General features: G+C 39.5%; 1 protein-coding gene across 3 annotated transcripts in view; it reads left to right on the top strand.

Annotated features, from left to right (window-relative positions):
- Positions 1 to 244: 244 nt before the first annotated feature.
- Positions 245 to 25,700, top strand: part of LOC115214090 (S1 RNA-binding domain-containing protein 1-like) — a 257,151-nt gene continuing 231,695 nt past the window's right edge. For 2 of the 3 annotated variants that reach the window (XR_005000026.1, XM_029783142.2), the window contains exons 1-7: positions 380 to 503; positions 10,470 to 10,670; positions 12,980 to 13,097; positions 18,936 to 19,074; positions 21,424 to 21,520; positions 22,364 to 22,538; positions 24,672 to 24,877. Coding sequence is in view for 2 of the 3 variants with exons in the window: in XM_029783142.2 (XP_029639002.1) it covers positions 442 to 503; positions 10,470 to 10,670; positions 12,980 to 13,097; positions 18,936 to 19,074; positions 21,424 to 21,520; positions 22,364 to 22,538; positions 24,672 to 24,877 (998 nt within the window). In the remaining variant the exon portion in view is untranslated. The other variant, XM_036504745.1, reaches the window with a different exon arrangement.

Genomic DNA, 25,700 nt, shown 5'->3' with positions numbered 1-25,700 from the left:
ACAGCCTGCTCCCCTTATTTGTGCCTCGAGTGTAAATAACAGGTTTAAAAACTTTAAAAAATTCAAGGGAGACAACCTAGAAAATTTTAAATTTTTATACAATTACCACTAAACAATTTCCGAATCCCTTTTTCCAACCCAAATCTCTTATATGAATTTTAGAAACCACTTACTTATTCCAACCCCACCCTATTGTTTGGGACCCGGGAGTACATGTACTTCTAAACCAAAAAGCCACGACCGCACGCGCGCGCACCCTACACACAAACACGGTTCAGCGATAAAGTTTGGCAACACGTAGATGTAAGGGAAATAATTTTGATTGCATACAGTGTCACCGGATGTTATGAAAATCATACCGGTAAGTTGTGTTGTTTGTCGGACACTTTCTCTTTCAGAAAAGTCATTTGTAATGGTTATATAATTCAAATAGGCATATATATGTATATGTCCTATGTTCGGGGATTATTTTCCCATTTTGTGATTAGGGTGACAGTTAGAAAGTAAGACAAATTCATTATTATTTCATTTTGTTTACACCGCTGATCCCTTTGAGAAAAATATTATGCATGATGTTATTACAACTTCGCACGATATTGAACTGATCCGCATTGCGTTTGGCTATCTTTACTCTTTAAAGAAAAATAGTAATTATGAAGTAATAAATACCTTTTCTGTGAAAATTATTTTCATTATCTTTACAGACGTATCTTTACGATTGTTATCAATTCACTTTTTGGCGGGATCATATGGCCACGTGATAAATTTCTGTTCAATTAAAAATTGACGCTTTAGTGATTCCTCGGTTGGAAACACTTGACATTTGTTGGACTAAACTTTTTTGGCAGTGACAGAGACGTCCTTGTGTGTAAATTCCTCTTCCTCTAGTACTTATCGACAGTTTAGTTTTTAAAATACACCTTGCGGACTCGGATGTATTGTCAGTGATGTTTCGGGTGTTTTTACATCAGCCCCCCCCCCCATCAGCCCTCGCCTAACTGACCCAACTGGGGTTGATCAAGTCCCATATTGCATTCCAATTGCAGGAAACCACTGCTCTGCTCATGTCAGATTCAACCGTTGCGGTACTGGGCTTGTAAAAGTGTTCTGACCAAATTAATCTGTTGCGGGTACACCTGGGGTAGGTGTTGCAAAGAGAGGTGTTTACTTCTGCTGAATACTCGAGGTTACCTGTTCGCTTGTCACCAAGAAACTTCTTATTGAAGCTTAAAGGATTGGAAATGAAAGCTGCATACTTTTTCTCCCTTTTCTTTATCTATTGTGTCCTTTTGCTCTACGAAGAGCGATCAACTTTTTCATGTGGTGTCGCAGTTCTACTCGTGGTTCTTCTCTAGCTCCCTTGTACTGCTTTTTGAGGGTCCTCAATTCTTAGCGATGTTTTTTTTTTCATCCTGGTGGTTCTGCAGTTTTTGTTATAGGGGTTTTTATTATCTCCTACCTCCATGCAACTGAACCGGACAGACACCTAGCAGTGATTGCTGTCATTGCTTTCAGTCTCAACCTTAAGTGTTGACTGTAGAATCTTGTGCACATCTTTAAACTGCTGCCATTTACTCTTGTTTACATTCTGTCAAAAATTGTGGAGAATTCAAGGAATCTAGAGATGGTCTACTTTGGCCAAAAAAAAATTTTCATAAAATTTTAAACATTTTCTTTCTTTTCTGTAGTCGTTGCAAATATTTGCCAACATGTTTATGACATCAACAAATTTTAGTTTACCAGGAATTTTTTGTTTTTGTATACATCTTTCAGTATCCAAATTTATGGCATTGGCCCACTTCAGTTATTTCCCTTGGATCACTTTTTGTAATCATATTAATCATACAGGTTAAAAATCATCCTAATTGTTTTTCTGTTGTCAAAGTTTCTACTGATCAATGCATGCTTTGCTATTGTGTTCAAGTAAGATTGAATCATGTCCACAGCTGTCACTTTGCCTGCTTACAAAGAATACATTCTTTTGCCCTAATTATGGACATTCACGTTTTCTGTGAGGGCTTCTACATTACAGTGAAAGGCAAATTATATGATGCTTGTGTAAGAACAGCAGTCCTAAATGGTAGTGAAATGTTGTGAATGTAGAAGGCTTGAAAGAAATAAAGGCAGCATTTTCTGTTAGATGCACAATGTGAGCATGGATATGCAACAAAGTGTTAATGTATGTACAGAGAAATTGGGTCTAAGAGGCATCTGATGAAGTACGCAAGAGAAATGATTGCACTGGTAAGGTCATGTAATGCATTACAATAAGAACAGCTGTGTGAAGAAATGTCAGTCTGTAAATGTAGTTGGAACCTGTGGAAGAAGAAAACATTAGACAAGGTGATGAAAAATAACCTTCAGATGCTGAGCTTCACAGCGGAGATGACTGGTGGTTTGCTGTGCTTGAGGAGACCTGTCCAGCTAAATAAAAATGAAGCCCTAGAGGCACAACATTGATGTCTATGTCCTTGTACAAAATCTATCTCTGACAAATCTCTCCCTTTCAACTCATCTTCCTAACACTCCTTCCCTTGACCCATATTCACATCTCTCTCTCTCTCTTCTATTCTGTTCTTGTAAACTACCTGTACACAATCTGTCCCTAACAAATCTCTTCTGCTCAATATATCTTCCTACCCCAGCTCCCTCCAACTGTAATCATTTACTGCATTCTCCTCCTCTTCACCTCACACTCTCCTTTTGCACTTTTACAAATTTATGGGAACTGTAAGAAGCCCAGCATGTATACACACACACATACAAAGTAATGAAGGATGACCTCGGGATGCTGAACCTTTTAGACAAGATAACAAAGGACCAAGATACTTGGCACCTTGCTATACTTAAGAAAACCCATCTCCCACAGCAGAAGTGTTAAGGCCACCTCCCACCCCCCTGGTGAAGCGGATTGGGTTGCCTGAGTCCTGTGCTGGTGTCATGTAAAAAAGCACTCATGCTGATGCCATGTAAAAGTGCTCAGGTGGTGCCATGTTAAAAGCACTCAACACACACTGTAAAGTGGTTGTCATTAGGAAGGGCATCCAGCTGTAGAAATCAAGCCAAGTCAGACTGGAGTCTGGTGCAGCTCTCCAACTTACCAGCTCTGGTTAAACCATCTAATCCAAGCCAGCATGGAAAACAGACATTAAATGATGATGATTATCATCATCATCGTTTAACATCCACCTTCCATGCTGGCAAGTTATGGGGACGTAAACTCACCAGCATCGGTTGTCAAGCAATGGTGGGTGGGTGGGGGGACAAACACACACACATACACTCACACTCACACACACACATATACGACGGGTTTCTTATTTCTTTATTGCCCACAAGGCGCTAAACATAGAGGGGACAAACAAGGACAGGCAAAGAGATTAAGTCGATTACATCAACCCCAGTGCGTAACTGGTACTTAATTTATTGACCCCGAAAGGATGAAAGGCAAAGTCAACCTCGGCAGAATTTGAACCCAGAACATAACGGCAGACGAAATACCTATTTCTTTACTACCCACAAGGGGCTAAACACAGAGAGGACAAACAGATTAAGTCGATTACATCGACCCCAGTGCGTAACTGGTACTTAACTTATCGACCCCGAAAGGATGAAAGGTGAAGTCGACCTTGGCGGAATTTGAACTCAGAACATAACGGCAGACGAAATACGGCTACGCATTTTGCCCAGCGTGCTCGCGTTTCTGCCAGTTTGCTGCTTTATATATATTCACTTAACACTTCAACAGCACTTTTCTCACGTTAAAACAATAGTATTTCTGTGAATGACAGCAGTTATACATTTCCCAGATGCCTTTGCTAAGCAGAATAATGTCTTCGCAACTTGGCCCTTCTAACCTCTTCTAGGCCACCATGTATATATATGTAAGTATATGTGTATGTATATATATGTATGTATATCATCAAAATCATCATCGTTTAACGTCCACTTTCCATGCGAGCCTGGTTTGGACGATTTGACTGAGGACTGGCGAACCAGATGGCTGCACTAGGCTCCAGTCTTGATCTGGCAGAGTTTCTACAGTTGGATGCCCTTCCTAACGCCAACCACTCCAAGAGTGTAGTGGGTGCCTTTATGTGCCACCGGCGTGAGGGCCAGTCAGGTGGTACTGGCAACGACCACGCTCAAATGGTGTTTTTTATGTGCCACCTGCACAGGAGCTAGTCCAGTGGCACTGGCAACTACCTCGCTCAAATGTTTTTTCACATGCCAGTAAGGTGACACTGGTAGCGATCACACTCAAATGGTGCTTTTTACGTGCCACCGGCACAGAAGCCAGTTGGCTGCTTTGGCAACGATCATGCTCGGATGGTGCTCTTAACACTCCACTAGCACGGATGCGAGTCATCGAATTTGATTTTGATTTCGATTTCACTTGCCTCAACAGGTCTTCGCAAGCAGAGTTTAGTGTCCAATGCATGTATATGCTTGTTTGTATATATATATATATGTATGTATATGTATGTGTAATATGTATGTATATGTATGTGTGTGTATATATATATATATATATATATATATATAATATAAATACATATATATACATTTATATATAATAAATCCCCCCCAAAAAAACAACAACACGAGGATGTGGTACATGTAAAATATTTGCAGACGCTTAGGGAACGAAAGAAAGGTGGGTTTACATTTTGAGCAAACCTCTTCTTCGGAAACAGTGGAAAGTCCAATAGGAAAGGAAGACGAAGGAAAAAAAAATCACCAACATTTCACATGTGATTACATTTTGTATATAAATATATGTAAATATATTTATATATTTTTATGAAATTCAGTTAGAAGTTGTTAGCCTCATGAAAGGATAGTGTCATCCAAGGAAATACTGGTTCAATACCTAATATTTTGTGGGGAATTGATTTCCTTAAAATAATATACAACTGTAAGGGATAATGTTCAATTTGTTGTTGATAATCAACTCTTATTAACTTCACAATTTCCACGTAAAATACATCATCTGGATGCGATCGATGCCAGTGCACCCTGATTGGTTACCATGCCAGTGGGATGTAAAAGGTACCATCTGAACTTGGTTGATGCCAGGTCCACCTGACTGGCTCCTGTGCCAGTGACATGTAAAAAGCACCATCTGAATGTGGTCAATGCTAGGTCTACCTGGCCGGCCCCTGTGCCAGTGGCACATAAACGGCACCATCTGAACGTGGCTAATGCCAGTGCCCCCTGACTGGCTCCCATGCCAGTTGCACACAAAAAGCACTATCCAAATGTGATTGATGCTAGGCCCGTCTGACTGGCTCCCATACTGCTGGCATGTAAAAAGCACCTACTACACTCTTGGAGTGGTTGTGTTAAGAAGGGCATCCAGCTGTAGAAACATTGCTAGATCAGATTGGAGTCTGGTGCAGCCGCTGGCTTTCCGGACCTCAGTCAAACCGTCTAACCTATGTCAGCATGGGAAATAGATGTTTAAACAATGAGGATTTATATATACATATATATATATATATATATGCATATATGGGTACAGGACATCACCAAAGGTGCAAACCATATGAAATACATAAACGAGTTAAAAACGTAAACAACGATATATATCTATGTATGTATATTTATATATATGTATGTGTATGTACACACACAGACACACACACATATGTATATATATATATATATATATATATATAATATATAGTGGGCCAATTGAATGGGCACCACAGTCACCAGATTTGACTTGCATGGACTTTTCCTACTGGGGCTACATAAAATCTCATGTATATTCTGAAAAGATTCATTACAAAGGACATTTTCGTCAAAGAATTGTTGAAACATTTGAACAAGTCAACAGCAAGGAAAAGCTATTCGTGAGGGTTCATCGCAATTTCAGATTCCGTATGAACACTTGTTTAGAGCTCCATGGCCAACACTTTGGACATTTGTAATGGACTGCCTGCTTCATTGCTAATAAAGCATGCTTGATATCTCCCATGGTGCGTGACTTTGTGGTGACCCTGTATATTTCAGATGCCAAAAACACGAAATTACATACATACAAAATGAAAAAAAATATTTAATAAGAACACACACACACATATATATATATATATATATATGAAAGAAAAAAGGCGTTCAGAATGCTGGACGGCTGCAAAAATATATATTTATTTACATATCACATACTACTTCTTCATATTAGTGCTTTCAACTACTCCTGTAGAAATATTGATATTTCAAAACAGTTCAATAAATTTTTTCTGTGACCATCACCATTCTATCTGGATGGATGGATGAATGGATGGCTGAAATGCAACTACTGTTGCTGTGAGGCTGTATTCCTGTTTTTACGATGTGGTTCTATTTCACGCAGACAATTGGCTTTACAGTTCGGACATGCTCCCAAGTCCATTTTCTGATGAAACTACAGGAGTAGCTGAAAGTGCTAATATGAAGAAACAACATGGGATATGTAAACAAACATACATTCCTACAACCATCCAGCACTCTGAACACCTTTTTTCTTTCATATGTATTAAATCTGTACATCACCCCCAATACTTCTAACATATATATATATATATATACACTAACACAAACAAAAACAAACAACTTGCTATTTGTCATCATTTGAAATAACGCGAAGAAAGAAGACAGGAGGGAAAGAAGAAGAGAAAGATTGTAAAGACTTCAGGTTGATATATATATATATATATAAATGCATATATATATATATATATATATATATATATATATATAATATATATAATAATAATATCTATATTTTTGCTCCATCTATACCGGATGTTGCTTCTCCCACCACCATTATAGGTGTCTACTCTTCGAACCCCCCCCTCTTCAATACGCTATTTCACCATGCATTACCCCTCTCTCGATATCCTACGTTCTACTTGCCTAGAACCTGTCATCATTTCTCTGAACCACCCCTCCCCACTGGTGCTCCCCTATATTTCTGCACCCCCCCCACATAAAAAGCACCATCCGAACGTGGCCGATGCCAGACCCCTCTGGCACCTGTGCAGGTGGCACGTAAAAAACACCCACTACACTCGCGGAGTGGTTGGCGTTAGGAAGGGCATCCAGCTGTAGAAACACTGCCAGACTAGACTGGAGCCTGGGGCAGTCCCGAGCTCCCCAGACCCCGGTCGAAACCGTCCAACACGTGCTAGCGCGGAAAACGGACGTTAAACGATGATGATGATGATGATGATATATATATATATATATATGTATGTGTGTGTGCTTGTAAATATGTACATTGGAATGTGAATCTATTTGTGTCTGCTTGTCTTGACATCACATGGCAACTGTAAATCCATTTCCAGTATTCTGTAAGAACATGTCTAGTCATGGAGAAGTATTAGCTTGGTTGGAAACAGGTGAGATTTGTCAACAGGAAGAGCATCTGGCCATAGAAAGATCTGTCTCAAACTCCATATGCAAGCATATAAAAATTGGGATGTTTAAATGATGATGATGATGAGTGAATGGTAGAAGTCTGGGGGTAATGTATCATCATCATCATCATCACATTTATGCCTTTATTATTTTTTTTATGCTTGCATGGGTTGGAAAGCTCTTCCTCAACACAACATTCTGCCACTTGTTGAGTTCTTTTGTCATCTCTTTTGAAAGGTTCAGTATCCTGTGACCATCCTTCATTATTTCTACCCATTTCTTCCTTGGTCTTCTTCTTCCACTAGTTCCTTCCACTTGTATCTCTTTCCACTTCTTCAGTCTCTTGTCATCATCCATATGCATAATGAGTCCATACTGGAGTAGCTGTCTTTCTTGCACACTACATCTGATTCCTTTTATACCCAGTTTTTCTCTCAGCACTTCTGTGCCTTGTTATCCATCAACACTAACCATACATGTCCAGTTGATCATGCTTGCTTCATTGCTTTCCAACCTACTGACACTCTCTGCATTCAGTGCCAATGTCTCACTACCATACAACATTGTAATTTGTACATAAGCATCACACAATCTACCTTTCTCTCGGAGAGAGGAGCATTTTGTTATAAAGCGTAGCAGCTCTGGTTATTTATGCTTTAATAATTCCCCCTCTCCTCCATCTACTTTTAATTAGATTACTTAGAAGCTCTCAGCTACATCTATAAAATCTCCTGAGCATTGCAAGAGATTACTTTACTGGTGCTAAGAAAGATAACTACCTCTGTACATCTACTATTTTCAGTCTTTATTCACTGTCAGCCTATCTTTAACTGGACTATATCTCTTGTACACTTGTAAAGGCGGCGAGCTGGCAGAAACGTTAGCACGCCGGGCGAAATGCGTAGCCGTATTTCGTCTGACGTTACGTTCTGAGTTCAAATTCCGCCGAGGTCGACTTTGCCTTTCATCCTTTCGGGGTCGATAAATTAAGTACCAGTTACGCACTAGGGTCGATGTAATCGACTTAATCCCTTTGTCTGTCCTTGTTTGTCCTCTCTGTGTTTAGCCCCTTGTGGGTAGTAAAGAAATATATATCTCTTGTACACTTACAGATCACATTAGGCACATCATATGGAATTTCTACCATATTAAACATGGCCATTTCTCTGTCTGTATCAGAGTACTGTCTTCTTTCCAACTTATTGAAACCTTAGTATTTGCTAAGTTTACTCAGGGGCCTTTCGCTTCTAGATTTTGTTTTCCACATCTGGAACTTCTTTTTAAAATTTTCCACAATTTCTGCTATATGAACCTGGTCAACAGTGTGCAGGCAGCTGATTTTGAATTGCACTGTTATGACCTGGAGACTATAATAAACAAGAGGTGGGTGAGAGTAGAACCTTGATGGACACCTATTAGTGCTCTAAATTTCTCACTGAACTCATCATCAACTCTCACTTGTTAACTGCTTCTCTATACATGGATTGCTCTGTCTCACCAGTTATTCATCACATCCTAATTTTCTTAGCAGCTATCAAACTACAGATCTTGATACTTTGTCAGAGGCCTTTTTGCAGAGCAGTAAATGTTAAGTAGACAGGCTTATTATTGACAAGGAACTTCTCTTGTAAGTGTCTCACTTTAAAGAGAGCATCAGTGATACTCTGACTTAAGACAAAAACCAAACTGCATTTTATCTGAGAGGATTCTCATTTTAATCAATTGCACTAAGGCTCTTTCTATTATTTTTATAACTTGGTTTATCAGTTTGAGACCTGTGTTGTTACTTCTTTCTAGTGCATTTCCTTTAGATCTTGTAGTAGCTAATGATTATACTGATATGCCAGTCATCAGGTACCTCCCTATATTACTTGGTTGACTATATGGGTGACTAACTTCAGTCCTATTTCATCATCATCATCATCATCATCATCATTTAACGTCCGTTTTCCATGCTAGCATGGGTTGGACGGTTCAACTGGGGTCTGAAAGCCAGGAGGCTGTGCCAGGCTCCAGTCTGATCTGGCAGTGTTTCTACAGCTGGATGTCTTTCCTAATGCCAACCACTCCATGAGTGTAGTGGGTGCTTTTTATGTGGCACCGGCACAGGGGCCAGAGGAGGCTGGCAAACAGCCATGATCGGTTGGTGCTTTTTACGCCAGTCAGGCCGCGCTGGTATCGGCCACGTTCGGATGGTGCTTTTTATGTGCCACCGGCACAGACAATTTCCATTTGATTTTCATTTTCATGTTGATGTTGATGTACTTGACTCAATAGGTCTCCTCAAGTACAGCGGGTCACCAAACGATCCAAGGTTAGCACAGCAGGCCATCCTGCGAGCCATGAACTTACTTCATTTGTCGGGTCTTCGCAGTCACAGCATATCTTAGAGGTCTCAGTCTTTTGTCATCTGATATTTTCAGCATTGCAGCATCTGTACCAGATGGACCACCTACTTTTTCTGACTTTACATACTTAATGATCATCTTGACCATATAACTCTCGACCTCGATACCTACTCCCTCTGTTGGGGTTACTTTAAGTGGATCTTCTTCCTTCCACACATTTTCCACATTCAATAATCTTTAAAGTAATATCTCCAGACTTCTTTTTTTTTCCACCACCATTTAGAGAAAGTGTGCCACCATCAGCACACTTTTCTCCTTTGGTTCCCTCTGACACACTACCTTACAATCCAGAACACTTCATGCCTTTGATCCTCTTGGCATTGAACACTGGCAAGCCTCCTACTTTCGGCTTTTCTCTGTGCTGTGTATTATTATGTTGCATTGCTTCTAGTGATGTGGTTCTTCTCTTTGCTGCTTTCTTTCATCTGTTCTTTCTAGACCTATCTTATGGCTCTATCCATAGTAATATTTCACCAACATGTTACATTTTGCATAGCTGGTACCTGAATTGATGAGACACAATACAAACCAGAAACAGGGTCATTTTTACTCAACTATAACTGTCCCCACTTAAGTTTGAGGCCTTGTGCTTTTATTAGAAATTAATATTTTTAGTGCCTCTCCATTTATGACATCTTATTTTTCTGGTTTCAGTTTCAGTATGAATGTTACATGGGATGTAGTTGAGGTTATTGCTGAACAACATCAGGTGCCTTTGAATATTTCCAGAAATGTTGTCAGACTGTTGGATGATGAAAATACCATTCCATTCATTGCAAGATATCGCAAAGAACAAACTAATGCAATGGAACCTGACAAACTCCGCTCTATACTAGAGACCCTTACAGAAATGAGGTAAAAATCCAGTCTTTTATTTGTCTTCACTGCTTGTTATTTCAGTTCTTGATTTTACTATTACTAGTTCTACAACTGTTCATGTAGAGATGTGGTTTAACCCCAAGACAACCTTGATCTAACAAACCTATGATCAAAGGTGTTCCAAATGTAACCATTGTCATTTTTTTCTTTCAGATAGTATATCATGAGCTAATGAAAGAAGTCCTATTCTGTCTTGAAACTTGTAGAAATACCAGCTAAATCACACCTCATAATCTTAAAAAAGGGACAGCCACATTAAGTTAATGCAGTTTTAAATACCTCCCAGGTGTTGTGCCGCATAAAAAAACACTCAGTCCACGCTGCTGGGTGGTTGCTGTTAGGAAGGGCATCCAGTTGTAAAAACCCTGCCAAAATAGACACAGACACAGAAGTCTGGTGCAGGCTTCTGCCTGGCTGACTCTTGTCAAACCATGCAACTCATGCGAGCATGGAAGGTGGACATTGAACAATGATGGTGGTGGTGGTGGTGGTGATGGTGGCGGCGGCGGCGGCGGCTGCTGCTGCTGCTGCTGTTGTTGTTGTTGTTGTTACAAGGTGATCATGACTGTAAATACTTTTGATTGTAAGTTTGCTCAATCAGGGTTAACTTTGGGCTAAACAACAACTACAGAATGTATCAAAGCTTACATGTTTTGATAGAATTTCTACAGCCTGATGTCCTTAGGTATTTTTTGTCGTCGTAGTTGCATCGTCGTAGAGGGATGCAGGGGACATGCCTGTATACAAGAATGGCCACGCTTTTACTTAGCTTGACATGTCTTTTCAGGCACAGCAAAACGCCAGATGTCTTGGTCCCTTGTCATCCCTTTTGTGAGACCCAACATCTGAAGATCCTTTCTCACTACTTTTTCCCACATCTTCCTGGGTCTAACCCTTCCATATGTTCCTTCCACAATTAGAGCTCGATGGAAGCAACTATGTAGATCAGTGATTCTAAAACTTTTTCAGGCTTCCACCCCTTTAGCACATGAGCCCCATTCCTAGCAGACCCTGCTCATCACCACCACAAACATAGACCACTTTCTGCAGCAAATTCAAAGCAACTGTATTTCACAAATAAAGCTGAGCCTAATGGACCCATTATTTTGTTTGCTTTTACATCCATTTTGGTGATGGATGTAAAAACATTATTGCCCAACTTTCCTTGAAGGCCTCCCCCGCACCATCTTTCTACCACTGCCAGAGGAGCAGTACTGCCCAGTTTGGAAATCAATGAAGCTCCTTCATTGGCTATTTCAAAACTTGAGTGCTGGGTATCTATTAGATGTCTCCACCCCCTGCAATAAACTATAAACAGCATCTTCTCATGTTATCTATTGGGTTGTCTGGAAACTTCGTGCCGATTTTTAAAGGAAAGAAAAGGGTCAATAAATATTTACCATTACATTTTTAATCAACCAAATATGAACCATTTTGTTGCACAATGTGTCTCCATATTTCCTTTAACTTGAAAATATCCCCTTCCCAGAATTGAGGTGGTTTCATGGCAAAAAATTCATGAAGGTATCTTTTTATGTCAGCCAAGGAGTTGAAATTTTTACCATTAAGACTATTCTGCAGAGACCTGAATAAGTGGAAATCCGAAGGAGCAAAATCTGGTGAATATGGAGGGTATGGTAACACATCCCAGCCGAGCTGCAGCAATTTTTATCTGGTTCCTAAAGCATCAAGTGCCGAAAATGAACTTTCTTATCTTCCATTTTAAAGGGTTACAGAATTAACTCAGGTTATAGGAACATAAAATAGCTTAAACTATGCTCTAAATTGAGGTGTAATTAAATCCTATTTTATGGACTCAACCATGTTCTAAAATAAGTCGAAAGGTAAGCTACTATAAATCAGCACGAACTTTCTGGACAACCCAATATTTATTTCTAAGCGTCTAGCACCTGAGTCATTGAACATTAAGTGACTTTACTACTGGAAGCATTAACCCTTTCATGGATACACCCATGTCCTATTACTCTGCTGTGACACTTGATCACATGAAGGGAATTCTTTTACTCTTTTACTGATTTCAGTAAATGGACTGTGGTTGTGCTAGTGCACTACTTTCTAAAGTGTAGTCATTTACATTGATTCCAGTACTTATTTATTAACTTCAGAAGAATGAAAAGCAAAGTGACTGTGAGCAGGATTTGAACTCAGAATGTAAAATAATGTAGAGAAAATAATGCTATTTTGCTTGACTCTTTACTGATTCTGCTATCTGCACACCATTGAATATGACCCCTAAAGTCTAAAATTATGTTATTATTGACCAGATCTGTTGAGAAGAAAATACAATCTGTTCACAACTCGATTGATAAACTTGGTAAAATGTCAAAGTTTCTAGAGAAATCCTTGCTATCTGCGAAAACAATGCATGAAGTTGAAATCTTGGTAAGTATTTTAAAATTAATAAATTTATTTAATTAATCAATTAATTTTCTTTTGTTGTATTGCTGTTTTGGCTAGACTGGTTTATTTGTTTTCACCAAGTCAATGATTTAAGTCTTTATTAAAATAAGACATGTAACATATCTAAGGCTACATTATCCAATGTCTTTTACCATTTTTAAAGAGAGCCAGGTGGGATTTTAGGGAAATCTGGCTGCTTTTTCCAAAAGATTGGGTAACCAGGTAGAAGCTCTGAAATTCAATGTTTGGATTCTCTCCCTGTGGCTTTTGCCTTTACTAAAACAAGATTGGAGCTTATAGAGTTGTGTCCCTTGTGTAAATGAATAACACAGTGCCTGAACTTAATGACAATGATAAATTGTCCTGTTCTTTTAATCTTGCAGTCATGTGCCTCTAAATATATTTCAGCTTTGTAAATTAATGGTAGAGTGGGCACATTAATTGTTAGAATTCAATATAGCACTTTTCTTCAATTTTTAATAAGTACCCTTATTAGACAGTTTTATTAGGTAGCTATTTGGAGGTATTTTTACTGTTTACATCTGTGAAGTAACTGTATTGAGGTTTTATTATTGTGCAGTTTTGAAATGTTCTACCAGAAAGTAATCTCCAGATCTGGTGTTATTGATATACTTCGATCTAGTCAGGCACATATTGCAGTTAAATAGATACAACATACCTTGGCTACCACACTAGACTCCCCACACAATAATTTGAATAGTACAATATGTACCAGATCAGACTGAAGAATATCAAAACTTCCATTAACTATTATTTACAATGGACAGATAAGTGTCCTCACCTTGTTTGTTGTTACCACAACATTTCATCTGATGTACTCTCCAGCCTTCATCAGGTGTTCTGGTGGAATTTCAAACCCAACCCTTTATTTTACTAATGGGGTACTCTGTTCTCATTCCTAAGGTATTCCTTTTTTTTTTGCTGATGCTATTTTTTCTGTTGGTATTATTTCTCAAGTCCCTTCCTGGGATTGAACTTAGCTTGTATCCACTATGCTATATACCTGTGGACAATTATAGAGTGAATTTTTGGGTTTATAAACTGAATATTTTATCTTTTCTTAATACCGGTTCACATCAAATTCGATGTTTGACATCCATGCTAGCGGGGTGCAAGGAGCACCATACGAGTGTGATCGTTGACAGAGCGGCTAACCAGCTTCTGTGCCAGTGGCACATGAAAGGCACCATTCAAGTGTGATCATTACCAGCGTCACCTTACTGACACTTGTGCCCGTGCGAGTTGGGTGCTAAGAGCACCATCCTAGCGTGATTGTTGCCAGAGCGGCTAACTGGCTTTCGTGCCGGTGGCACGTAAAAGGCACCATTCAAGCGTGATCATTACCAGCATTGCCTTACTGGCACCTGTGACGTGGCATGTGTAAAAAGATTCGAGCGAGGTCGTTGCCAGTACCGCCTGACTGGCCCCCGTGCTGGTGGCATGTAAAAAACACCCACTACACTCTCAGAGTGGTTGGCGTTAGGAAGGGCATCCAGCTGTAGAAACTCTGCCAGATCAAGATTGGAGCCTGGTGCAGCCATCTGGTTCAGTCAAAATCCTTCAGTCAAAATCGTCCAACCCATGCTAGCATGGAAAGCGGATGTTAAACGATGATGATGATGATATTACATTCATATCTGCACTAGGTCTGCTTAGGAGGTTATTCTGTCCTAGCATATGTGCTGCCTCTTTTAATTTTCATATTTTCCAGTGGTGTTCTCTGTCTATTATTTTAACTTCATTCCACTGAGGAGGTGGCCTCTGTTTTACCATACATGATTGGCTATAAAAATTCACTCTATAACTGCCCATGGGCATATAGCATAGTGGATAAGAGCGTAGGCTACTAACCCTCAGATTCTGAGTTCTATCCCAGGCAGGGACTTGGGAAGTAATATCAACAGAAAGAATAACATCAGCAAAAAAGAAAAAAAATACCAATAAAGAATGAGAGCAGAGTACCCCATTAGTCAAATAAAGGGTGGGTTCAAAATTCCACCAGAGCACCTGATGAAGGCTGGAGAGTACATCAGCCAAAATGTGGTAAGAATAAACAAGGCAAGGACACCTATCTGTCCATTGTAAATAATGTACATAATTCCTCATCTCAAAAATATAGAAGAGTATTATCTATTAACAATTTTTAAAAAACTCGATGAGTTTGAAAATCTAGTTTGAAATTTGGGTCTTGCTTGGTGTTTTTTGAGTTACATTTTTTTTAGGTAGCTCCTGATTATTTTCATTTTAGGCCAAAAATCTACAAACTATAGTGAAAATAAATATGAAATTAATATTAAACTTGACTTAAAGGTGGTGAGCTGGCAGAGCTGTTAGCATGCCAGGCACAATGCTTAGCAGCATTTCATTCATTTTTACTCTCTGGGTTCAAACTCTGCCAAGGTCCACTTTGCCTTTTATCCTTTTGGGGTTGGTAAAATAAGTACCAGTGTCAAGTACTGGGATCGATGTAATTGACTAGTCCCTACTCCCCAAATTTCAGGCCTTGTGCCTATACACTTACTCTTTTACTTGTTTCAGTCATTTGACTGTGGCCATGCTGGAGCACCACCTTTAATCAAGCAACTCGACCCTGGGACTTATTATTTTTGTAAGCCCAGTACTTATTCTATCGGTCTCTTTTGCCGAACCGCTAAGTAACGGGGACATAAACACACCAGCATCGGTTGTCAAGCAATGCTAGATGGACAAACACAGACACAAAAACACACACACGCATATATATATACACATATATACGACGGGCTTCCTTTCAGTGTCCGTCTACCAAATCCACTCACAAGGCTTTGGTCGGCCTGAGGCTATAGTAGAAGACACTTGCCCAAGGTGCCACGCAGTGGGACTGAACCCGGAACCATTTGGTTGGTAAACAAGCTACTTACCACACAGCCACTCCTGGGCCTATAGTAGAAAGGATATTAAACTTGACTTGCCATGTTAAAGATAATTGCTATAACTGCAAATGGAATTGACATTTCTGATTGTTACGAAATATACAGTTAGCTTCTTGAGTTTCATGTTCAATATTTTGAAGAATAAATGTGATTGTCAGTCAATAAACTTGTGTGGCTTTTTGCGTTTATGGGCACAGGAATGGTTATGTGCTTAAAAAGTTTTCTTTGTGTGATTCCATTGCATAGTACCTTAGGTAAGTATCTTCTACCAAAGCTTTGACATGACTTGAGCCTTATGTGTAGAAACGGGAAGATATAAAACTGTGTAGAAGCTTATTAAACTGTACACATTACTGGTGAGATGTTTAGACCCAATCTGTCTCTTGGCTTAACACTGCCACATGATGTGCTGCTTCCGATGGTAGCAATTGCCTATAACTTCCTCTGTTTCTTCCCATCAGTGTTGGAATCCTTCAAAGGTAATGGTTGCTACATTTCGTCACTGACTAAAGCATAAAAAAAAAAAAAAATTGTGTGGTTGCCATTGGTTAATTTGAATACATTTATATTGGATAGTTTAACAAATTTGTAGGTGACTGGCTTTATAATATTTATACTGTTTTTACAAAAATGCATAATATAAGTATTTTTAATTTTAACAATCATGTGATTTTTTTTATATGTTGGTGTTAGGAAGGGCTGCCAAATCAAGATTGGAGCCTGGTGCAGCCATCTGGTTCACCAGTCCTCAGTCAAATCGTCCAACCCATGCTAGCATGGAAAGCGGACGTTAAATGGCAACAATGACGATTCAAGCTGTGGAGTCATTTTGGCTGTTTGTCATATATGGACAAAAATTGTATTGGATCAATTTGGAACTACGTCTATACATATAAAGATAGCCCAGTGAATAGAGGAAAAAATGTTAGCTCTTAATAACTGTCAAAATCTTACCAATACATTTTAATGCTATGGACTTTAGCATCATATATGGCATATGCTTATTTTCTGGCAGAGTGGAAGAAACCATGTGGTTGGGAAGCAAACTTCTCACTGATGTATATATGTGTCAATGATATACATACAGGCATGGCTACATGGTAAGAAGCTTATTTCCCAACCACATGGTTCTGAGTTTGGTCCCACTGCATGGCATCTTGGACAAGTGTCTTCTACTATAACCTCAGGCTGACCAAAGCCTTGTGAATAGATTTGGTTGATGGAAACTGAAAGAGGCTCCTTGTATGTATGTGTGTGTGTATAGGGAGAGTTTACTAAAAAAACAAAAAACGAAGACAGGTGGTGTACAAAACAAACAGATGTATTAGTATAACGCTCAGGAATAGAAAAAGTCTTTTACGTTTCGAGCCTACGCTCTTCTACAGAAAGGGACACAGAAAAAACAAGGAGAGAAAAAACTGTGTGTAGTGGCTAACAATCTATATATATATATATATGTAATAAATCTCTGAGCGAGGTATAAACAGTAGCTGCACGACATCGTGAAATATATTTACCACTTAAATGTTGCTCACCCTTAAGGGTGGAGCCTACTGTAGCTTGTAGCCCCAGGAAGACATTTCCTCCAGCTGGCTATTGACACACTTTCGGTGCCCTGTGTCAATAGCCAGCCAGAGGAGATGTCTTCCTGGGGCTACAAGCTATAGTAGCATCCACCCTTAAGGGTTAGCCACATTTAAGTGGCAAATATACTTCATGATATATATATATATATACATGTGTGTATGTCTTTCTGTTTGTGCCCCACCACTGCTTAGCAACTAGTGCTGATGTGTTTACATCTTCATAACTTAGAGGTTTGGCAAAAGAGACTAATAGAATAAGTACTAGGCTTATAAAAAGTAAGCTCTGGGGTTGATACATTTGACTGTGGAGGTGCAATGGTCCAGTGGTTAGGGCGGCGGACTCGCGGTCATAGGATCACGGTTTTGATTCCCAGACCGAGCGTTGTGAGTGTTTATTGAGCGAAAACACCTAAAAGCTCCACGAGGCTCCGGCAGGGGATGGTGGTGATCCCTGCTGTACTCTTTCACCACAACTTTCTCTCACTCTTACTTCCTGTTTCTGTTGTACCTGTATTTCAAGGGGCCGGCCTTGTCACTCTCTGTGTCACGCTGAATATCCCCGAGAACTACGTTAAGGGTGCACGTGTCTGTGGAGTGCTCAGCCACTTACACGTTAATTTCACGAGCAGGCTGTTCCGTTGATTCGGATCAACTGGAACCCTCATCGTCGTAACCGACGGAGTGCTTCCACCACTACATTTGACTAAAATTTCTTCAAGGCGCAGGAGTGGCTGTGTGGTAAGTAGCTTGCTAACCAACTACATGGTTCCGGGTTCAGTCCCACTGCGTGGCATCTTTGGTAAGTGCCTTCTGCTATAGCCCCGGGCCGACCAATGCCTTGTGAGTGGATTTGGTAGGCGGAAACTGAAAGAAGCCTGTCGTATATATGTATATATATGTATATGTATGTGTGTGTGTTTGTGTTTGTCCCCCTAACATTGCTTGACAACCGATGCTGGTGTGTTTACATCCCCGTCACTTAGCGGTTCGGCAAAAGAGACCGATAGAATAAGTACTGGGCTTACAAAGAATAAGTCCCGGGGTCGATTTGCTCGACTAAAGGCGGTGCTCCAGCATGGTCGCAGTCAACTGACTGAAACAAGTAAAAGAGAAAAAGAGAAAGTCGACAGTCTAATAACTGAAACAAGTAAAAGGTAAGACATACATATATAAACATACATTCGTGAGGGGTTTCTGTACTTTCTCTCTTCCGAGTTTCCTTCTCCAGAAAACAGTGTTGTTGCTAAACAAACTTCTTAAGTAACAGAGTCACGCTTGTCTGGTTTATTTCTTCATTTTAGTATGCTCCTTTTAAACCTGGAAGCCAGAGAAGTTTGGCTGAACAAGCACGGGAAGCTGGGCTTGAAATTACTGCTGAAAATATTCTCTATAATGGCTGGAGGGTGAACTTTGCAACACTTATACAACCACCGCCTTCAAGTAAGTTGGATTTACCTTATTTGTTGTTTTCATAATGCATTTTACATGGCTGTGTGGTTCAGAAGTTTCCTTTGCAGTCACATGGTTTTGGGTTCAGTCCCCCTGCATGGCACTTTAGGCAGTCTTCTATTATAGCCTTCAGCTGATCATTACCTTGTGAGTAAATTTGGTAGACGAAAACTCTGTGTGTGTGTGTGTGTGTATGCGCGTGTGTGCACAGGTGTGTGTGTTGTATTTTTGTGTTTATGTATATCCTCCCAATTGCTTGATAACTTCCCATAACTTAGCAGTTCAGCATAAGAAACTGATAGAATAAATTCCAGACTTTAAAAAGTAAGTATTGAGGTTGATTTGTTTGCCTAAACCCTTCAAAGCTATGTCCTGGCATAGCTGTATTCCAGTGACTGAGGCAAGTAAAAGATAAGACAATTTCGAGGGACTGGATGATGAAAAAAATTCACGTGTAAATATTGGATGCTGTAAAGGAGTATTAATTGATGGTACCTAATTTCATTCGCCCTGGATAGATGAAAAGCAAAGTTGACATGGGTAGGATTTGAGCTCAGGGTGCAAAGGGCAATAACTAAACACCACAGGCATTTTGTCTGATGATCTAATGATGCTGTTATCAAAGAGAAAGATTGACTCCATAGCCTTTACACCAGCCATATCCAGTGAAAATATCCTACCTGATTTATGGTTTAAACCAGTCAGATTTGACCTCTCACACCTATCCTACAATGTCATTCTAAATATAAGCAATCACATCATTGAAATCTCAAAGCTAAAAGATAATGCATGCACTTACACTTTTACACTTTTACTTGTTTCAGTCATTTGACTGTGGCCATGCTGGAGCACCAACTTTAGTCAAGCAAATCGACCCCAGGACTTAATCTTTGTAAGCCTAGTGCTTATTCTATCAGTCTCTTTTGCTGAACCGCTAAGTTACAGGGACGTAAACACTCCAGCATCGGTTGTCAGGTGATGTTGGGGGGACAAACACAGACACACAAACATACATATATATATATATACGATGGGCTTCTTTCAGTTTCCATCTACCAAATCCACTCACAAGGCTTTGGTTGGCCCGAGGCTATAGTTGAAGACACTTGCCCAAGGTGCCACGCAGTGGGATTGAACCTGGAACCATGTGGTTGGTAAGCAAGCTACTTACCACACAGCCACTCCTACGCCTATTTTTTTAAAAATGGGAATAAATAAGCATTATATTTGACTGAGTAATCTAAATGCTAAAGAGTTAATGAAGAAATGGTGAAGTCAGTTATTCAGATTTGGAATTTTGCAGCCAAAAGAATTTAAGGTTGAGACGAATGATTATTTCTTGTGTTGCAGACTTGTCCATCCCATGTGTGCATGGACACATCATCATCATCATCACCACTATCATCATTATTTATTGTCCTCTTTTTCATGCTTGAAATTTGTCGATGCAGATTTTCTATAGCTGGATATCTTTCCTGTTGCCAAGCCTCAAGGGATTTTCAAGCAAGGTAATATTTCTCTATGACCAGACATGTTTTTCATGGAAGATTGGAAATGAACAATGTTCAACATTGCTTCTATGATACTGATGCTCCACATTATGTCAAGAGAAGGGTACGCACACACACATACTCCGCTCCATATATACATCATCATCATCATTTAACATCCGCTTTCCATGCTAGCATGGGTTGGACGATTTGACTAAGGACTGGCGAACCAGATGGCTGCACCAGGCTCCAGTCTGATCTGGCAGAGTTTCTACAGCTAAATGCCCTTCCTAACAGCAACCACTCCGAGAGTGTAGTGGGTGCTTTTACGTGCCACTGGCATGAGGACCAGTCAGGCGGTACTGGCAATATATATTGCACATATATGATGAGCTTCTTTCAGTGGTGGGTGGTGGTGGTGATGATGGTTATGATGAGGATGATGATGTTAAATGGCAGAATTGTTACAGCATCAGAAAAAAAATGCCTTGTGACATTAATTTTTAGATTCTTTACATTCTGAGTTCAAATCCTGGCAAGGTTTCCTTTGCCTTTCATTCTTTCAGGTTCAATAAAATAAAAGTGAAGTCATGTTCAAGTGTTAACACAATTGATTATTCCCACTCCCATAAAACATAAAAAAAGAAAATAAATTGCTGGCCTTGTCCCCAAGTTAAAAACAATTATTACATGCATCTACCTTTTTAAAAAGATACCTGCAGGATGTTGGTTGAATAACTATGAAAGGAGTCATGATTGCTAGTGAATAGCAGTAGCTGTTGTGACAGTCACTATATTTGCTTTAAATCTGTATATCTAATAAGATACTCACCTCTGTTATGTTTTAAAGAGTATTCCTCCATAGAAGAAGTGAAGACTGGTGTAAAGTACATAATTGCTGACATTATTGCCAAAAATACAGAAGCAAGAGAAACTATCAATAAACTGTAAGTACAATGGATTATTGCTATTATTATTATTATTATTATTATTATTATTATTATTATTTAATGAGAAAGCAGCGCATGCCATTAAAGCCACACTAGGGTACAAATACATGAAACCCAATATACCCATCACGACTACCTGTCTGATAAGGGTGCATCAGGCACATGCATCACAAACATAAGTGCACGACATGGTGATCACATATCAAGATAAACAGTGTGTGTGTGTGTGTTTAAGGGACCGGGAGATGTTGCTATACTTGATAAGATATGTCAAGCTAAGTAAAATCGCTGACTTCCACACACACAGGCTTGTCCTGTCAGGTGCCGATGCCACTTAAGAAGCACCCATGCCAGTGGCATGTAATTTGAGCCCAGCACACTGTTAAGTGGTTGGCATCTGTAAAAACCATCACACAGCAGGCAGTTGGAGTCTGGACAGCTCCCTGCTGACCAGCTCCATGTCAAACTGTGCAACCCATGCCAGCATGGAAAGTGGACATTAAATGATGATGTTGATGATGATGATCTATGTATGTACATACACATACAGTCTTGGAGTAGTTGGCAATAGGTGGGGCATCCAGTCATAGAAACCATGCCTAATCAAACTGGAGTTTGGTGCAGCCTTTCCCACAGCTTACTAGCCCTGGTCAAACCATCCAACCCATGCCAGTATGGACAATGGATGTTAAATGAAGATGATGATGATGGTGATGAAACAAAGTTTTCAGTGATTCTACAGAGCTAATAAAAATATTATTGATCCTACTTTTACCAAAATTTCTTCTCTCTACATTATGGTAATTTATCATTGGACTTTTCCTCCCATTTTTTTTAAAGATTCCTGTCCCATTATGTGGTTTTAGAGTCAAAGAAGAAGAAAACTGTTGAGAAAAAGACAAAAGCTGGTGATAAAAAGGCAAAAACTAAACCTGGAAAGAAACATGTGGAGGAACACAAGTTTTCCAACTATTTTGATTTCAAATGTGGGATTAAATCTATCAAACCTCACCAGGTAAGTAATTTCCTTAAATCCACCCTGCCATCTCCTTCTTTTGTCATTTAGCAAATTCTGCCTGTGCCTTCTTCAATGTGTACTGTTTCAGTGAGGTATTTGCTGTGTATGTGCAGCTATTTGTGACGGTGGGCTGAGAAGTTCATAAGTTGACTATGAAGACATGATGCTAGTTTTATTAAATCTTGCATGCATTAATTTCAAGGTAAACTGATGTCGGACTGTTCAAAGAAGACTTTGAAGTAAATAGTAGTGACTTCTCTTGAAAATCAATAAAATTTGGCATTGTTGTGTTATTAAGCACCTACAGTAAAAGGGTTTAGCCTCCAAGGACATTTATACTGACATGGTTGCTACATTAGGGATGTAGTTTTATCAGCAGTGGAAAAGTGGGCTACTGAATTTAGGTTAGGAACTGAGAGCCTTGAAGATGACCCAAGATCAGTCCATCACCCCTGACAAAAACATTGACTATGTTTACTATAATCTCATGGATGACAGGTGATTGACTATGTATCAAATAGCCAATCCTATTAGCATATCCTGTGAGAAGATTTTGCACAGTGAACTCGGCATGAGGAAGCTTTCTGCTTGGTGGCTGACACATCTTCTGACACCTGATCAAAAGCACACCAGGCTAATCACATCACAGGAAAATCTGACAAAGCACCATTTAAATGTGATCGTTACCAGTGTCACCTTACTGGCACATGATAAACATTCGAGTGAAGTTGTTGCCAGTGCCACTGGACTGGCTCCTGTGCAGGTGGCATGTAAAAAACAACACTTGAGCGTGGCCATTGCCAGAACTGCTTGACTAGCCCTTGTGCCGGTGGCATGTAAAAGCACCCACTACACTCTTGGAGTGGTTGGCATTAGGAAGGACATCCAGCTGTAGAAACTCTACCAGATCAGATTGGAGCCTGGTGCAGCCATTTGGTTCACCAGTCCTCAGTCAAATCGTCCAACCCATGCTAGCATGGAAAGTGGACATTAAACGATGATGATGATGATGTTTATAGCAGAACTAGCTGGTTTCCTTGAACGTTTCTTAACCCAAGATGAGTGTTGGCTTCATCACTTTGAACTAGAGACAAAAAGATAGTCCATGCAAAGGAGACACCCCTTCTCTCCTGCTCCAAAGAAGGCCAAAGTCCTTTCAACTGCAGGGAAGGTAAGGCTTCAGTCTTTTGGGATTCGAAGAGTTCTGTGTTTGTTGACTATCTTCAAAAGGGCTATATCATTAATGAAGAATACTATGTCAATTTGCTGAGGCAGTTATGAAAGGATATCAAGACCAAATGCCCAGGAAAACGATGAAAGGAGTCTTGATTCATTAGGAGAATGTGCCAGCACACAAGTCCTTGGTTTCAATGACTATCTTGCATGATTGTGGCTTTCAACTGGTTGATCACCCTCCCTATTGTAGTGATTTGGTTCCATCCAACTATTGTCTGTTTCCCAGCATGAAAAAACACTTGGATGGGCTCCAGTGTAGCAGTGATGATGACATCATACCTGCTGTTGATAACTTTTTTGACCAACAGGATGAAAGCTTCTTCACCAATGGGATCCAAGCACTGCAACACTGATGTATGAAGTGCATAGACGAAAAGAGGGACTCTGTTGAAAAATAAACCTCATTTGGTAACATTCCATGAGAATATGTTAGTCAGACTATGAAGTTTTCAGCCAACCCATGTATGATTGTATGTAGATGTATCACTTGGAATACCTTGAATAGTAATTTAGATAACTTATTATTTCTGTAACTTTCTCTTTCTCTCTACTATAAAATCATGTAGCCGTTGAGATGTTACTTTGAATAAAGAACTTTATTTTTAATTAGATATTCTGTAGATTGCTGTTTATATCAGAGGTAACATACATGGTGAGGCAAAATCTTTGGAATTATTTGAAATTAAGTAGAAAAAAAAAACGTCCTTTCATAATACTCTATGACCTATAAATAAGATTGGTACTGGACTCTTGGTTTATATTACTTTTTAATATTTATTTTTCATATAGTAGTATATGAGTAATTGTGGCCAAGTTGACTGTATGATTTAAATCATTTGGTTGCCAGCCAATTCTGTTTTACTAATAATTTTAACATTTTAAAATTGTCTGCAGGTTCTTGCAATCAACCGGGGTGAAGAAAATAACATATTGTCAGTGAAAATTGTCATTCCTGACAGTATAAAATATGAATATCTGAATTTTTGCCGCAGAACCTGGATTCGACCTGCAACACCACCAGAAAACAAAAATATTCTGGAAGACTGTTTCCAGGATGCCTTTAAACGACTTGTATCCCCTCAGATGTGTCGTTTTACTAGGTAAGAAATCCGCATTGCTGTCTCAAACAACAAATGCCCATAAAGGACAGACCTATGCATTTATTTGACCTGACAAAATTGCAGCCAAATCTCTTTCCACTTCTACTCTAGCATCTTAATAATGGATGACTATACTGTTTTAAGGACATCAATAATATAATATAGGAAAAAAGAAGGTGGATGATCAATCACAACTGAAATTCTAGTCAAACAACATTGAAATTTTTTATTCCTTGTGCATGTGCAGGCATAGCTGTTTCTAGATGCTGGTGTGGTTTTGTGGTAAGTTTGCATCCCATCCAGAGGGTCTCAGGTTCAGTCCCACAGTGAGGTAAGTTGGGCAAGTGTCTTCTACTGTAAACTTAGGCTGATCAGTGGAAGCACGTGGCTTAGTGGTTAGGGTGTTGGACTCATGACCATAAGATTGTGCTTTTGATTTCTGGACCGGGTAACACATGTTCTTGAAGAAAACCCTTCGTTTCACATTGCTCCAGTCCATTCAGCTGGCAAAAATGAATTATCCTGTGATGGACTGACATCCTGCCTAGGTAGGGCATATATATATATATATATATATATATACCGTGAAACTAGGAAACTGGCCCTTATGAATCAGCATGACTTGAGAAGGTAACTTTACCTTTACTTTACCTTAGGCTGAGTGAAGGCACATGGCTTAGTGGTTAGGGTATTCAGCTCACAATCATAAGGTCATGAGTTCAATCCTCAGTGATGTGTTGTGTCCTTGAGCAAGACACTTTATTTCATGTTGCTCTAGTCCACTCAGTTGGCAAAAATGCATAGTACCTGTATTTCAAAGAGC

This window comes from Octopus sinensis, linkage group LG7 (genome assembly GCF_006345805.1).
Source record: "Octopus sinensis linkage group LG7, ASM634580v1, whole genome shotgun sequence".
In the NCBI taxonomy this organism is placed as follows: Eukaryota; Metazoa; Mollusca; class Cephalopoda; order Octopoda; family Octopodidae; genus Octopus; species Octopus sinensis.
The sequence above is the reverse complement of the archived record's forward strand: the minus strand, read 5'-3'. Positions and strand labels throughout refer to the sequence as shown.